The sequence below is a fragment of the Schistocerca americana genome, chromosome 1 (genome assembly GCF_021461395.2).
Source record: "Schistocerca americana isolate TAMUIC-IGC-003095 chromosome 1, iqSchAmer2.1, whole genome shotgun sequence".
NCBI lineage: Eukaryota > Metazoa > Arthropoda > Insecta > Orthoptera > Acrididae > Schistocerca > Schistocerca americana.
This window is the reverse complement of record NC_060119.1, coordinates 1,082,347,485-1,082,365,389: the sequence shown is the minus strand read 5'-3', so window position 1 is coordinate 1,082,365,389 and position 17,905 is coordinate 1,082,347,485. Positions and strand designations below refer to the sequence as shown.

The 17,905-nt window shown below is 43.8% G+C and overlaps 1 protein-coding gene across 2 annotated transcripts in view; it reads right to left on the bottom strand.

Moving 5' to 3' along the window:
- Positions 1 to 830: 830 nt before the first annotated feature.
- LOC124617721 overlaps positions 831 to 17,905 on the bottom strand; it is a 422,320-nt gene continuing 405,245 nt past the window's right edge. For both annotated transcript variants that reach the window (XM_047145289.1, XM_047145288.1), the window contains exons 3-4: positions 7,834 to 11,083; positions 831 to 3,231 (exon numbers count right to left, since the gene is read on the bottom strand). In XM_047145289.1, the coding sequence (XP_047001245.1) occupies positions 2,752 to 3,231; positions 7,834 to 11,067 (3,714 nt within the window). In that variant the 5' untranslated portion in view covers positions 11,068 to 11,083 and the 3' untranslated portion in view covers positions 831 to 2,751. The remainder of the gene's footprint in view (positions 3,232 to 7,833; positions 11,084 to 17,905) is intronic.

Sequence of the window (17,905 nt, the reverse complement as noted above, 5' to 3'; positions counted from 1 at the left end):
AGATATTACCAATAATCCCACTTATCTCTTGGGAACGAGCTTTTATTATCCTGCTGGAAATGCCATCAATTCCATACGACCTTTTATTCTTGAGAGAGTTTATTATCTTCCTAATTTCAGAAGGGGAGGTAAGGCCTCTTCCATTTACTGCCTTGCTGCTTCTAATGAACATGTATCTTCACTATATTCACAAAGAAGTACAGATTTCAGTTCTGATTCCTCTTGTGGACCAAGTATGTGTTAAAAATTTTTCCAGGTGTAGATTACGTGGAAATGATATATCTTGTCTACATTTATAATTTGTCAGTCATCACCATAAGAATACTGATAAGATTTCATGATGGACAGAGATGAAAATGAAAAATGATCATATGGCACTGTTGGCCGGGAAGCCCCATGTGGGGGAGTTCAGCTGCCGTATTAAGTCCTTTTTAGCTGATGCCACTTTGGCGACTTGGAGGTCAATGATGATGGACATGCAACACCTAGTCCCCTGCCGGAAATCAAACTCAGACTCCTTGCATGGTAGGCGGAAACGCTACCGCTATGCTATGGAGGAGGACATGGACAGAAATAGAAAAGACGGACAGCGTACTGAAAAGAGATACTTCTTTGAAAGACTGTTGATGTTTTTTGCTGACGACATGCAATGTCAAAGTTTTAGAAATTTGATTATAACTTTGAAAAGAAACTGGGTTGGCTTTGATTTCAGGACAGTACTCATGTATCTGACATACTGTATCATTACAACTCTGTAATGCGCAGTTTTCATCAAATTTCTTACAGAAATAAAAATAAGAGAATTAATAAAACACACACACAAAAACAAATTATAAATTAGAAACATATATTTTATTTAAAATTACTTTTCTGTATAAACAAATCACAATGGAAAATACATATACATATACCTCTTTAATTTACAAGCTATTCACAGACCCAGAATATTCTATGGAACTACATAAGCAGTCTCACTGGGCAACAGCTGTCCACAGCACAAGACCAGAACATTCTCTCTTATGTTGCACATTCACTCTGTTTTCATGTTTTTACCAGTTCACACGACTTCAGCAAAAAATATTTAGAAAAGCAATTGTAATGCCTCATCATAAGACTAATTACAATGAAAGTCTTCAGTTGAATAGTTTTTTATAAAACTAACAGTCAATAAGAGGAACATTACCTTTAACTAAGTGTTTTGTGCTGAATTTTTACAAAACAAAATTTATAAGACACTTCTTATCGTCTCAACTGAAGGTAAATTTAATTTGTAACACTGGGACTTAATTTCACTTTTAACATGGAATGAACAGAAAAAAAACTGATTTCTCCAGATTTTTCCATCCACATGTCAGTATTGTACCTGAATAGAAAATAAAAACATTGCTAATGCACATATTATAGCAGTACAGGGCATTAATAGAAAACAGTTTCACTGTTTAATGCCGTGTTAACATATTGGCACTCTTTTGTTGGTCAAGTGTCCAGAAAACACTGCATTCTGAAACATATTTATCACATCTTAATGCTATATACACAGATTTTGAATAAACATTTATCATTTCTTTGTTGTGTCACATGATATATCGCAGCATGTGTATCTTTGCCGGAAGATTAATCAGCAAATAAGTCTTACTTTGTGATATTTCAATAAATGCCGATGACTTGGATCACAAATGGTCTAGTCATTCTGTTATTATGAAAATGTTCTGTTGTAGCAATCTTTCAGTCAATCATGTCTCACTGTTTAAGTGACCAGCTTCATTTCCCTTCTTTATAAAACAATAAATAAATTATGCACTTTTTCAATGTCTGGTAATTATTATCATCAGTCTGAAACTTATCGTTCTAGCATTCATTATGAACACTACAGTACCTACGTACAATTTAGAATACAATTGGTCCAAAGTTCTTTTCATAATTTTTATAGAAAAATAGGCCCCATTTTTTTCTCATTTTGTTATATTCACTAGGCAGTTTCTCAACTATATAGTTGAGAGTACTTTATAGGAGACCTGTACGAATATAAATAGAGAAAGGATGGCTATCAAAAGACTTCATTGTCTAACGTACAGATTTTTGTGTCTTGTCAGCCAAACATATGTACCATACAGGTGAGTGATCCAGCAGCAGTAATAGTATTCATAAACCAAACATTCAAGTCATATGTCAAAAACTAAAAATACTGAGAACATCAATAATTAATTAACTGATGCAGGGCAACTTTCTGTTATAAACAAGTTTACTGCAAAAGAGGAATATAACAATACATATGATGCAGAAATGAAATTAATTTCCTGCAGCAGTTTTTGATATGGTGAAGAATTACTGTCTTGAATCTTTTGGGGTCAAATAATAATTTTAGCCCTAATTCAATTTACAGAGTAGAAAACAACTGAAATCAAGAAAAGTTCTTGGGAAGAAGAATGAGAAACAATGAGAACCCTAGTTCCGGTAACACACGAGACTCTGCACAGATGTCTACTCTGAACCACTGAACTGGAATACTCACAGAAATTTTAGTCACATGATGTCCCTCATTCACTGAGGCAGCAAGTTAGGTGGCAGGGGAAATCATCCGTGAGACGTTGCAATCCCAACACAAAGGGATCACACAAGTCCTGTCGTAGCATCCATCAGCAGCTCCTGTTGGTGCTATGAGACAGAAGGTGGCACAAGATGATGTCGACGGTGTCTCGATGCGGAGGCAGTCCGGCCACCAGAAGGTGGTCATCTGGAAGATCGAGGCTGCTATACGACACCGCTGGCTGTACTAGGGCCTTGATTCACCACAAACACCGGCTTCTTGGGCACCGAGTCGGGGTCCTCACGTGCCACCACTTTGACGCGGCCAGAACTGGGCGACACAGGTGGAGCAAATGAGGATAGCCCATTGACAGGTGATGTGGCAGCGCCATTGGCAGTTGGTTGCTGCTGTTGTGGCTGTGCCACAACCTCACCAGGCAGCCCATCGGCGGAGTACATGTTAGGTGGGCCGTCCACTGCTGTCTCTGGAAGCCTGGAGAGCACCCGCCGCTTCTCAGGCACTGGTGGAATGTGGTCTTTGGCGTCATCATCTGCTGGAACTGTGTCAGAGGCTGCTGCGGGACTCTTCTTAGGTGAAGGAGGATGCACTGGTATGCGCTCCTTCTCACCTCCGTTCAGTGTCTCATAGATGTGAGTTTTCGGTTCCAGGAGTGGTTTCTCAGCAACTGTCTCATCTCCGTCATCCTGTTCGGGGGAAAAAATAACATTACAATAATCACAGTCATGGAGAGTTAGAAAAAAACATACAGCTGCTGATAAATATGAAAACAATGCATATGATTGCGTATTTCGTTAATTGTCGCTTACTCACAAGTGTATGATAAGTTTCCCCAGTTTAACTGTTCAGCCAAGTCTCTTTATTCTATAGAGTATGAACTTTGTGATTTGAAATAAATACGATTATATTGGTCTGTTCCATGCATAGAATGCCACAAATGTGATTGGGGAACTATTTCACATCACATGGACAGTACAGAAGTATGTTCTGGGGCAGACATTGCGTTTGATGCACAAGCACTATGCTATAGGTTAGATTTCAGTGTTTGACCTGAGCTAACAAAATTCTTCTGCATTACAAAGGAGGACATTCCAGAAGGAGAAAAGTTTTCCTGCTTATTAGATGTGTCACACTTCTTTGCAATATATTTTTAATAAGTCTTGAATGCAGAACTATATCTCACATAAGGCACTGAGATCAGTGAATTAAGAGCACAGCTGTGTGTAGGTACTCATTTCATAGTGCTCCATCTTGATGAAGTGATGAAGTAAGCTACTGGCAATGGTGGTGTAGAGACCTAGCACACTATGTTTAAAGCTGTCGTAATTGTTGAATTGTGGACTTGAGATTATCAAGTAACAACACGTGTTCAAAAACACTGTGATCTAGTGTGTTTGGGAACCACTTAGCATGGTCAAATTGTTGTATGAACCCAATCCCTACAGGAAGTGTGGAATGATTTTATGTGCTCTTGTCTTTAACATGGTATTGATGTCTTGGAGAAAGTGTATCCACCTGCCTCCTCTGTGGTCACAATCCCAGCAGATCAACATCTTCTCTTCCCCGTTGTCAGTCACAATGTTTCTGTTTGTCTAGTTAAAGAATGTTGAACGAAAGTGTAACCAGCTGCAGATGCTCTGGAAATTAATTTATTTGCCGCAATTAGTTTATGGCCACAGATCATTATCAAATGGTTAAACCATGGGCATCCAGAGAAATTTATCCGGCAGAGGGCAAAGTTCTAAAATTTCCAGTTTTGCTGTATTGGTATCAGATTTCGTGAATTTGAGAACTTATAGAGCTCAAAGAAGTATATTTTTCAATCATTACACTAAAATTTTTGTACCGCAAACGATTGATAAGTACCTACTCAGTGATTTTAATATCAAAATGATAAACATGTTTTCTATGAACATATATCTGTGTTGGTAGCATGACTATGACTTCCATCGTTTTGATGAAACAATCTGAAATTAACTTTACATTCTCATCGTGACTTAATGCGTGGCTATTCAACAAGTTATTCGCATGAAATATTTTAATCCATATACCGATAAAGCTATACTGTCACAAAAATTAAAAATGTTAAACAGGAAGCAAAATCAGAGCGATGGAGAAAATCCTGTTGGACAGCAACAGAATGCGATCAGGCACTACTGTCAAATTAATACTTCAAGTGGAGAAGCAGAAAAAACCGCAGTACTTCCTATTAACGGTAATCAACGATATAATAGGATCGCAGTCAGTAATTGCTAGAAATGCAAGAGAATTTGGCAATAAATTCTATATCTCCAGATTCTATGAAAGTGCAAGTGCCCCACAAAACACCAAATTATGAGAAGTGCTAGGCCCTCGTTACGATACAGAAACAGAAGACAGTAGCGCACCTAGTGGCCTGGTATACGAGAAAATATGGTCCGGATATCCGTATTCTTGCTTTGCGAAATACGACTCAGGTGATAATATTTTTCATTTATGCTTTACACGGTTAGTCTGGTGGTGAAGAGTGTACCTGGAAACGTATTTATTACCTTGCTTAGTAATATTCGAGAAATCTAAATAAAAAACCAATATTAACTTCTCGTAGCTGCAGTTCATAGTCACGTAAAATTTTGTAAATGACACTGCGGTCACACCTTTTGACTGCAAAATTATTTATTTATAATATCCAATATTGCAATCCTGACATTGCGGCCAGTATCAGGTGAAAATAACTGCTCTTCAGCATTTGTCAAAACCTGAAAATCATCTGACATGACGTGCACGAAAGCTGGTTTCATAGTACAGTGTTTCTTATTACGATGTCCTTGTACTGGAGTGTTTCAGTTGCTAGTATTCTGCTTAATTTTTGTTCACATTCATAATACTGGGTGGAGTAAATGATTCCATTCTTGTTCCACGTTTGATGTGAAACAAACTGGTTTTATCGCATGCGCATGGTATTCTTTGCTTGTCTTTGTTTCTGATTACGAATCCGTGTGCGAACTGCTTGATTTGCATGCATTGTTAGTACTCATACTCTACGATGTTTTTGTTCGCATCCTTTTTCATATTTTGTTGTTCTTAATGCAGACCTCCAAGTTTTGATTGGGGAGGATGGTTCTATACACCGATCCACGAACAATGGTGATTCGTGCAGGTTGAAAAATAGACAGGGACTGCATTGTTACCGGTTACTGAGCGGCAGTTGCAGGACCCATATACACGTGCTTTGCACTTGAAGCATATATACTGCAAATTGTCTCTCACTTACTTGTGTAGAATTTGCCACTTGCCACCACCAGCATTAGCCATAACAACTCGCAACTAATGGATTAAAAATTTACTGTATAACCCGCTACGATCACCTTTACTGCTCGCACTGGATATGTCATCACAGCAGAGCGCTCATAACACTACTGAATACTCATTGGCTGTCGGAGAATGTGTGACGTAGGTACGCAGAACGAGACTAAAAACACAAATGCCATCGTTCGTGACTCCAACTATAGTATACTGATTTCCGTTAAAATGTAATGTTTGTAGTATCTGTTAATAAAATGTGAACGAATTTGGATAACTACTGTTGCATTTTTGGTCTTTGCAAGGAAGAATGTTCTATTCACTAACAAGGAATAGTGTACTTGAACTGCTCACGAGTAGCCTAACTCACAACAGTGCTAGTGGTTTTGATACAAAGCAGAGCAATGGCAACGATAAACAAAGTAAACATTGCTTTATATCTACAACAGTTGCCAAAGCTGACATTTCGTCAGAAAGGATACCAAGGAATATCGCAGAGCGATAAAGAACCGGCAGATGAAGCATTAGCATTTCTGCAAGATGAGACAGTGGTGTTGTATACGCTCGACTGATTGGACAATGTGCATGAGGAACACAATGATGACGCAACATGCTTAACAAGTGAGAATGACATTGAACAAGTGTCGAACCATGTAGTTCGTCATCCTTGTCCGACAGGGAGCCACAAATCTCGTCTCTAGCGACGCTTTGTAAAAGATCAATCATCGTCCAGCGAACAGATATTAAACATAATAACGTACATGGAAGATCATCCGCAGGATAGTAAAAAAAAAAATATGAACAGATTTCGAATAACAATGCATCAATATGACAGTGAAAAACTATGGTTTTTCAAGCGAGGATAAGGCGCACTAATTACGAAACCTGGTGTTTGCGCTTTTCACGGATGCTCGATAGAATTTGCAGGATGTGGATGATAATGACCTGCTACGTTATGTACATCAAATTTCGCGCGACTTAGATTACAATGATTTCAAGCGAAGCAGTAGATCGTTGCATAACTTCAAACAGTGCCACAGAATTGGAAGACGTAAGATACACACAACAAACTGCGGAATCAGCGCGATGATTTGTAAATTATATAAACGAACCTATCCCATCGTTCAGTAAGGAATTTGTTTTCAACTCTGACCAAAAGGGATTTGAAGAGGAATTGCGTATGAAAGGAACCCTGGAAATTAGAGGCACCAAGAGAGTGCCTGTTATTTAGTTTGTTATGGTATGGTGTTCAGTGGATGGCTGTCCTGTCTCCCGTTTGACAGTATTCAATATAGTTTTAATCATATTATCGTAAATATAATTATCTTGAGCATTGATTGTGTCAAAGCATGGTAAGAGTCAACATTTAATTGAGGCCCCTACAAGAGGAGTCGTTAGTAGACCGAGCGAGGTGGCGCAGTGGTTAACGCACTGGACTCGCATTCGGGAGGACGACGGTTCAATCGACAGTTCAATCCCGCTTCCGGCCATCCTGATTTACGTTTTCCGTGATCTCCCTAAATCGCTCCACGCAAATTCCGGGATCGCATGGTTCCTTTGAAAGGGCACAGCCGACTTCCTTCCCCATCATTCCCTAATCCGATGAGGCCGGTGCCCTCGCTGTGTGGTCTCCTACCTCAAAACAACCCAACCCAACCTTTAGTAGAAAGCGCAATTAAATATTGACTCTTAGGATGCTTTGAGGCGTCCATTGGCCAAGCAATACTTATGGGTTATCGACTTGTCTGTCGAAACTAGTATAGTACTGTACACTGAACTATAGCTGCCAGCTGCTTTCAGAGGGGCGATGGGCACAGAAGGAGGGAAGTGCATTGTTGCGCATGCCCATCACGAGTTGCGAAGCTTCAACCGTCTAAGTGTTAAGTGATATGTGGGCCAACGTTAGCAGTTCATACTGTAGCGGCGGTGCCAGCTAACATGCTTACAATCTGTTACAACTCGTGGCGTGATATGTGAGCATTGACTGAAATGGTCTTGATACTTGCGTCTTTGAGGTCGGGATTATCGGTCGGCTTGGTGACGAGCGGCTGCAGGTGCTCCCCCTTCCCGTTGGCCGCAGGCACTGCTGCCGGGGTGCCCAGCAGCGGCTTGCTGATTTCCTTGAGCTCACGACCCTCTTGCTGACCACCCGCCGCCTCCGCGTCCTTCCCGTTGGCTTTGGCGGCCGCCCGCTGCCGACCTCGCCGGCTGCGCATGACGGCGTAGCCAAGGAGGAAAACGACCAGCGCCATGATGATACCCAGAACAACGTACGACCCCGCCGAGTTGAGCGGAGTCTCTTCTGGTGGCTTCTCACTGCCGGCAACGATGACGCGGGCCGTGTCATTGGACGATGTGTCGTCTGTAGGCATCACCGTTTCTACCTCTGATATCTCATCCTGATCAATGTCGTCTGGTTCCGGACCAGGCGTTGGTTCCTTGTCAGCCCACTCCGGGGCACCCGGCTCCACTGGAACTTCGGATGTGAGCACTTGTGGCGGGGGAGGTGACGTCTCTGCTGCAGGTAGAGCAGGTTCTTCCAGAGGTACATCAGGTTCTTCTGGAGGGAGAGTAGGTTCTTCCGATGGCACTGCTTCGACGGCAGGTACCGGAGGGGCTGTAGCTATGCGCTCCTCTACCTCACCTTGGGGTGCTGTTGAAGAAGACACTCCTTCAGCTTCAACATTGAAAGGCGGTACTGTGTGTATAGGAGCCTCTGATGTTGTCACATCTTCTTCCTTAGGCAGGTCTAAACGTAAGATCCCGCCGTGGCCTACTGGCTTCTCGGTGGTGGTCGTAGTCAGTGGAGACTCTGTGGAGGACGACATCTGTCTCCCAGATTCTAGTGGAATAATTCGGTTAACTATCAGTCCATCTTCGTGTATTTCTGTTGGTCCTAGCGAGGTAACTTCAGCTTCATCAGTTTCATTGGTCTTCTCTACATCCCAGTCGACTCCTCCGAAGGGGAACAGCATACCAGAGCCCTCTTCTTCGCCATCGTCCTGTGGACTAACGCTACTTCCTCTCTCTGTATCATTCACCAGAACGCCAAATTTACTGTCGGATTCAGTTACAGTACTGTCTTCGGTAGATGCAATCATGTTCTCGTCATCAGCACCGGGAGGGACTAGAGGCGAATCACCTTCGTCTGTTTCTTCTTCGTCTTCTTCATCTATCAGTAACGTTCTTTCATCCGGCTCTTCTGTCGTAGTTGCCCCGTCATGTCCATTGGTATCTATAAAATCAGTAATTGGGCCCAGTGGCAAACTGTCATCACTATCACCCTCTCCAGAACCTTCAGCTTCACCTATAACTTTTATGTCTGACTCATCTTCTTCATTGTCGAGGTTTGGTTCCACGTCATGAGCTGGTACGACAGCCTCTGACGTCATATTTGTGTGTACTGTATCTACTGGCGCAGGCGTTGTTTCAGTCGATTCCTCAGTGGCTACTTTAGCGTGAACGGCCTTCACGTCATCAGTATTTTCCACTTCATTAGCTTTTTCTTCAATTTCCTCCCCACCTTCTTCATAGTCTTTATCAGATTCTTCTTCAGGTGACAGTGGAGAAGAATCCAAAGTTTCCTTTTTGTCTACAGTTTCGGGAGATGAAGAGTGAGTTTCATTAGAATGTTGAGCGGTTTCTTGTTCACCTTCCTTTCCATTATCGAGTGGTACATGGTGAGGGACACTGACTTCATCTGTAGTTGATTCTGTCTCCTCGTCATAGTCGTAGTCCTCGTCCTCGTCCACTGCTTCATCTTCATTTTTCATCACTTCATTAAAGATGTCTTCAGCATCTGTATTAGCCTCCTCCTCTTTTACGCCACTCTCGCCCTCAGGGTCTGGGACAAAACCAGCCGCAACAGGTTCCGACTCTTCTTTATGTTCAGGTACCTCGCTGATGCCGTCGACATCGCCCGTCTCGTCCGGAGCGGATTCGGCACGATTTCCTTCCACCGTTTCCGCCGCTGGAGGGCCCGATTCTGGCGGTGTCTCGCTTGGAAGCTGGGCGCTAGCGTCGGCGTCCACAGCCGCCGGGACTGGTGGCGGTATCGTGGGCTCATAGATATCGTCTTCTAGGGAACGAGTGGTGTCCTCATTCGACGCAGGGACGGGTGGTGCTGAGCTGGAGCTAAGGGCGCTCTCGACACCAACGTTCTGCGGGCCAAGCTGAGAGGTGCCCGATGCATCGTCTGCTCCCCCCGTTCCGGTACTACCACCAATTTCTTCGTCATAGTCGTCGTCGACGAAGTCGTCTCCAGTCTCCTCATCGAGCTCCTCGTCCTCGCCGATTCCGTCGCCCTCGCCACCACCAGATCCTTCCAGGACGTCCAACGGATCTGCTTGGCGCCGCTGCCTAGTCCCCGTCGTCGAGCCTACGCGACTTTCGCAGAGGCGACGCGCTCCAGACAGAGACAACCCTCGCAGCTGCTCGGGACCAGTGCAAGCAGCTCCTGCACCAACCGCCACGTGTTCGCCCGTGCGTTGCTCGCGCAGCCGCAGCAAAGCACACGTACAATGTAGCGGGTTGCCCGACACGTCCACCCTGTGTAACGTCGCCACAAGCTTGGGAGACAAGTGGGTCAGACTATTGCCGCTGAGGTCAAGGAGCTTCAAGGAGTGTGGAAGATCCGCCGCCAAGTTCGTTAGACGGTTGCGCGCGAGGGTGAGGCGACGTAGGCGTTTCAGGCCAGTGAAGGTGTCCGCTCGCACGCTGGCGATTTCGCAGTCGGACACGTCCAGATCCCTCAGCGTGTCCGACACGAGCACTGGCAGTGAAGTCAGCGGGTTGCCACTCAGACGTAGCGTCTCCAAACTGTCGCTACGCTTCACCAGAGAAGCTACCTGGTCGGTGTTCGACAACTCGCAGAAAGACAAGTCCAGCACACGCAGCTTGTGTAGTACACGTAACGACCGCAGCCGCGGCCCGACTACCTCATTATCAGTGAGGTACAGTTCTTCGAGGTGGCGAGCGTGATGCGCGAGGCGTTCCTCAAGGAAAGATGCCAGTCCCGGAGCGTTGGGAAGGACGCGGAGCGAACGCAGGTCAGTGGGCAGCTCGGTGTGCTTCCCGCGGGCAGTCTCGAAGCGGGAGCAGTTGGCGGCTCGTCCGCCCTCGGGCAGGCGGTAACAGAGGCAGCCGGGACTGCAGAGGCCTGGCGCCGCCGGTGCTCCCTCCGACAGCGGCAGCACCAGCAGCAGGAGTAGCGTGCACGAGGAGCTCATGGCGCCCCTCATCTTGAACCTCAGCGATCTGAAACATGTAACGAAAATGAGCTGCATGTCTCACGTCTGTTAAGCACGCTTGAGATTCGTACACTATTAAAAAGCAGTTACTATTGAATCTATATATTCAGCAAGCAATAAAGGAAACAAAAGAAAAGTTCGGAGTAGGTATTAAAATCCATGGAGAGGAAATAAAAACTTTGAGGTTCGCCGATGACATTGTAATTCTGTCAAAAAAAATGGTTCAAATGGTTCTGAGCACTATGGGACTTAACATCTCTGGTCATCAGTCCCCTAGAACTTAGAACTACTTAAACCTAACTAACCTAAAGACATCACACACATCCATGCCCGAGGCAGGATTCGAACCTGCGACCGTAGCGGTCGCGCGGTTCCAGACTGAAGCGCCTAGAACCGCTTGAAGTAGAGAGGTCGAAGTAGAGAGGATATAAAATGTAGACTGGCAGTGGCAAGGAAAGCGTTTCTGAAGAAGAAAAATTTATTAACATCGAGTATAGATTTAAATGTCAGGAAGTCGTTTCTGAAAGTATTTGTATGCAGTGTAGCCATGTATGGAAGTGAAACGTGGACGATAAATAGCTTAGACAAGAAGAGAACAGAAGCTTTCGAAAAGTGGTGCTACAGAAGAATGCTGAAGTTTAGGTGGGTAGATCACATGACTAATGAGGAGGTATTGAATAGAATTGGGGAAAAGAGGAGCTTGCGGTACAACTTGACTAGAAGAAGGGATCGGTTGGTAAGACATGTTCTGAGACATCGAGGGATCACCAATTTAGTATTGGGGGCCAGCGTAGAGGGTAAAAATCGGAGAGGGAGACCAAGAGATGAATACACTAAGCAGATTCAGAAGGATGTAGGCTGCAGTAGGTACTGGGAGATGAAGAAGCTTGCACAGGATAGAGTAGCATGGAGAGCTGCATCAAACCAGTCTCAGGACTGAAGACCACAACAACAACAACAACTATTTATTACCAGATCTGCGCCATCCATCAGATGCGCAGATGCGGCCTGACAGACTGTGTCAAATTTACAACATTAATAAAGTACAATGCGAACAATATAAGACATTACTAGTAATTTAAACAAGTCCTGATCAAAATTATCTAGACATCTATTAATGTACAGGGTGTTTATAAATGAATATCGGGGCTTTAACGCTTTATACTATTTATTATATTAAACTTACAGTTATAAATGATATGTCAAATGAAAGAGCAGCTCAAACAATTTTACCAAGAACCTTATAAATGTTACATAATAGCGAAGTACGCAAGTGGTTATAATTCACTGTACCCAAGCGCTGCATAGGCCGCAAGGGGCCCAATGACAGGGCTTGCTTTGCATGGCCTCCAAGTTCACCCGACTGATCGCCATGCGATTTTTTCCTTCAAGGATCATGTGTACGTGCCTCCGCTACCAGCAGACCTCCCTGAATTAAGAAACCGGACTGAATCAGCTGTTGCTACATTCACTGAAGACACACTTATCAACGTTTGGGAAGAACTCAGCTATAGACTTGATGTGTGTCGTGTGACAAATGGTGCTCACATTGAACATTTATAAGGTTCTTGGTAAAACTGCTCGTTCATTTGACATTTCATTTGTAACTAAGTTTAATATACTAAATATTATAAAGCGTTAAAACCCCGATATTCATTTATAAACACCCTGTATATTACCCGCCCCTGGTAGCTGAATGGTCAGCGCGACGGAATGTCATACCTAACGGCCCGGGTTAGATTCCCGGGTGTCGTGTTGTCCTTATCATCATTTCTTCCCCATCGATACGCCGGCCGTTGTGACCGTGCGGTTCTAGGCGCTTCAGTCTGGAACCGCGTGACCGCTACGCTCGCAGGTTCGAATCCTGCCTCGGGCATGGATGCGTGTGATGTCCTTAGGTTTGTTAGGTTTAATTAGTTTTAAGTTTTAGGCGACTGATGACCTCCGAAGTTAAGTCGCATAGTGCTCAGAGCCGTTTTTGAACCCATCGATACGCAAGTCGCCGAAGCGGCGTCAACTCTAAAGACTCGCACCAGGCGAACGGTCTAGCCGACGGGAGGCCCCAGCCACACGGCATTTTAATGTATATTAATAAGAAATGTGTCAGCACTTTGCTTTGATGACAGTTTGAATTCTGCTGGAGACAATTTCAGTGAGGTGTTTAGATGCCTGTGGAGGAATGGTAGCCCATTCTTCCTCAAGAGCAGAACGCAGAGAATGTAATGATTTTGGACGCTGAGGTATGGAACTTAGTCAAAGTTCTGACTCACGCCAGCAGTGTTCCACTGGGTTCAGGTCGGGACCCTGGGAAGGCCAGTCCATTTCAGGAATGTTACTGTCGAACCACACACAACCAGCTTTATGACAGGGTGCCCTTTCATGCTGCTATAAACAATCGTCGGGTCTGCTAACAGTTCTTCTACTGTACACAATACACAATGCTGTCAAATGAGTTCGTCTCCTTCTGCATTTAGCGCTTTATTAAGCGCAATATGAATATGGGAGCTACGCCCTAACTACAAAAAACACCCCCTCCAGTAACAACACTTCTCTGCACTTCACTGTTGGTACTACAGACGATGACAGATAACGTTCTCGAGGCATTCGTCAAACTTAAACCGTTCCATCGCACTGTCACATGGCGTAGCACGATGCATTACTCCAAATCACTCGTTTTCAGACACCCACTGTCTAGTGAGGTACCTCTTGACGCCACCTCAAGCGCCGCTTAACACCGACAACAGAAATTTAACCCCCCGCCCGATTTGTTACTCACGTGGCACCCGAAGACTGGCTCACATTCGAAGTCACCGACTCGCCTGACCGACCCATTCTGCTGTTACTACTACTCCACTGACAACACAATATTCCATGCCTCCTTCTATGATGGCAGAACCGCCTCGTCTGATACGTAGTGGTCAACTGCGCATTACATAGGGTGTCCGGATAGCTGTAATTGTCTGCCTCATACCTCTTGCTAAATGAACTTAGGTTTTCCTTGACATGGGTGAGGCACTTAATATACAATGGCTGTAAAATCATTATTCCCAACTTCCTGAATAATTGCTTGCAGAGCTCCTACTTACTATCAAAATGATAATTTTTACTGCAATAATTTCTAGATGTACGGGTCCACAGCCTCAAAGTATTGTCCAAAAGATGGAACCATTGTAACCACCTTAGTCTGTCTGTAACAACACTAAATACGAATAGTATTAATCCACTTTGATGGCCATTCTACCTATCACAGAGAAATGCAGCGCTAATTACTTACACATTCATCGATGTTATGTACGTATACAAAGCTACACTGATACGTTAACATGTCTTCTCGGCGTATAACTTTTTTTGTAAGGAAGTCGGTAGCGAGTACTGTTCACGGACTCTAAGGCGTTCCACGAAGCCTGAGGCAGCCGCTGAGGTTGCCTCACTGCAAACCGAGAGCGCCCATGCGCCCGCTGTGTTTGCTGTCAGCGGACACCGCCCATTCGCTGGAAGCGCACACTTCTGCGTGCCATTTTCCTTGTCACAGCCAAACTGTCTGCGTCGTGTCGGACAACTCATTCTCGTGAATTACAACTATCTGTATACTCTGTGATTCAGCTTATTTTGTGTGACGGAGGATACTTCTGGGTTCACTATCATAGCCCCTCCAACTTCGCGAATGAATCGACGTAGATGAATTCTGTTGTTCCCCATTTCTATCATTTCCTGGTATATGTGTTGGAAGAAGTAATACGTCGCTGGAAGTGTGCATTCTCGGAATTTTATCAGCGAAGCTCCTCGTGAGGCCTTATTTCTTAAACCAATATGATAGGACTACGGACAGTAAGCAAAAGTTTGTAATTATGTGTAATCTGATGTTAAGAAGCTACAAATGTCGAAATGTTATTCACATTTCTCCGTCTTCCGCTAGTTACATAAAAACACATTGTAACTAGCGTTACCTGAATGACCAAGCTTACGTTCCGTTTCGTTTGTTTTGCGAATATCAAAAGGTGGTGTCAGCGTGATAGAAAATTGATGTTAGGCTGGAATTTGAACCTATTATAACTGTTTATTTTGTCGTTAGCGATGTATGACTGGCTTATTACAAAATGCTTCATGATCTAAAGCAGGATACTGTCAATCTGTTGTCTGATTTCTTCTGTTCTTCGGAGCGCCAAATTCGTTATATTTGCTAAGCATATAATATTAAGGTGTCTTTACGAGGAATATGGAAGAGCAGTTCCAGTTAATCTCAGTTTACAGAGCATGCCACCATGAACACACTGCGTAACACGTCCTGTGCGACTACTGTCAAATGACGCATTGCTAGGATTAAAGTACACAAGACTTTCTTTCACCTACTCAGAAAACCTGACGTGTCGCATGAAACACTAGCTGCCGGATAACCTAGCCTGTGAACGCACTCTGGACTGTGAGTCAAGGCTTATCGGTACGGAAGATAGGAACGAAAACAGTTGAAGTGAAATGGGGAAACTCTTCGCTGCGTGTGTTTCCATACGATGAACAGTCACTCAAAAGGTCGTTGGTCTCCCTCTGGAATACAAAATAGTTTTTATCTGTCGTGGGCTCCATAAATCCTTGATGACCTGCCAGTAAAGCCGAGCGCCTCAGCTCGCCGCTTCCAGGATTCGGGGAGAAGACCTTGCCCACAATCGAATCCGCGTCAAGGATTAACGACGAGAGCTGGTGAGCCGAGTAGCCCGGACGGAGTTTTTAGGAGGTTTCCTACATCCATCCAGGTAAAATACCGGGCTCGTGTCCACGTCCTGTCTCGTATATATGAATCACAAACATTTAGAAAACTATCTCAGATGTGAACACATGAGATTTACACTATACGCCGATAGGTGGGGCAAGGGGGAGGGGGGCGGAGATTGGGGGGGGGGGGGGGCAGGAAGACTATCCACCCCTTAGCTGACACTAACTACAACCCATATAACGATGCCGACACCGTAGACAAATGGGACAACAACAGGAAGGCTCCATAGCTCCCTGATATGAAGTTTCACGTAAATTTTCATACAGAGTTTAAAGTATCTATATTACTAAAATTCTAATCCGGAACCTGATACCACTTGCTGCAGAGGTACAGCAAAACTTCAAAAATGGTTCAAATGGCTCTGAGCACTATGGGACTCAACATCTTAGGTCATAAGTCCCCTAGAACTTAGAACTACTTAAACCTAACTAACCTAAGGACATCACACACACCCATGCCCGAGGCAGGATTCGAACCTGCGACCGTAGCAGTCCCGCGGTTCCGGACTGCAGCGCCAGAACCGCTAGACCACCGCGGCCGGCAGCAAAACTTCGATTTTCAGTATTTCGCGTAATTCATGACCGAACTTAAAAATTTTAAATGCTGTCATAATATACTCATTAAGAGGTACAGCCGTTTATTGAAAGTTTGACAGTAGGAGAAAATTAATACAGTTAAAGATTGTGCGTTTGTCTTGAGGCAGCATAACTGACTAGCACTTAGCGACTTGCAACAAAGTTCACACATAATATCAAACGTATACGAAACTACTACTCGATGACACCCTCCACAAAATGATGAAAGAAAAGAAGTTTACGCTAATTACATTTTCGCTGTTCTGGCAACGGAATCTTCTCACGAAGTTAGTTTCCAGCTTTCTCCTCCGAAGCGAAAATATTTTCTTGACACCGACCTACATAGGGAGAAACGACCACCACGATAAAATAAGGGAAATCAGAGCTCGTACGGAAAGATATAGGTGTTCGTTCTTTCCGCGCACTATACGACATTCGAATAATAGAGAATTTTGAAGGTGGTTCGATTACCCCTCTGCCAGGCACTTAAATTTGATTTGGAGAGTATCCATGTAGATGTAGATATAGATGCAGTCAAACTTTAGCATCAGGCATGAAGATTTTATTTATTATTTCTTCACTACTAACTGATCCGTAACACATGTTGCAGACAGTATCCACGTATACCAGAGAATGTACCTGCAAAATTATATAATTGTACGACACACAGCTCAGGAAATGTGATGTCATAAACATTTGTTTTCGTGAAAAACTAGTTTTTGCTTAAAATGGTCTCAGTAAAATTAAGAGTCGCTTTTTCGAAACCTCGTGACTGCCTCGCACCGCGACGCAGAAATTTGACACATAAGTGCCTACACTCTTCCTCCCTGCGACGGAAGTGCTACGGAATTAAGAGGTACGCTCAAAGTTCTCTGAGGCTATTGGTACTACGATAAGGAATAGCTCAGTAAGCAGTTCAGCTGAAGAGGAATGGACAGCTCTAAAAAGATCAATCACAGAAGTTGGAAAGGAAAATAGGTACAAGGAAAGTGACTGCAAAGAAACCATGGGCAACAGCAGAAATACTTCAATTGATAGATGAAAGAAGGAATTACAAAAATGTTCAGGGAAACTGAGGAATACAGAAATACAAGTTAGTTAGGAATAAAATAAACAGGAAGTGCAGGGAACCTAAGGCGAAATGGCTGGATGAAAAATGTGAAGAAATCTAAAAAGAAATGATTGTCGGATGGACAGACTCAGAATAAAGGAAAGTAAAAAAAACCTTTCGTGACATTAAAAGCAAGAGTGGTAACATTGAGAGTGCAACGGGAATTCCACTGTTAATGCATAGGAGTGAGCGCATAGGTAGCAAGAGTACGTTGAAGGCCTCTACGAGGAGGAAGATTTGTCTGATGTGACAGAAAAAGAAACAGGAGTCTATTTAGAAAAGATAGGGGATCTAGAATTAGAATCAGAATTTGGAGGACTTAAAATCAAATAAGGCAGAAGGAAAAGATAACATTCCATCAGAATTTCTAACATC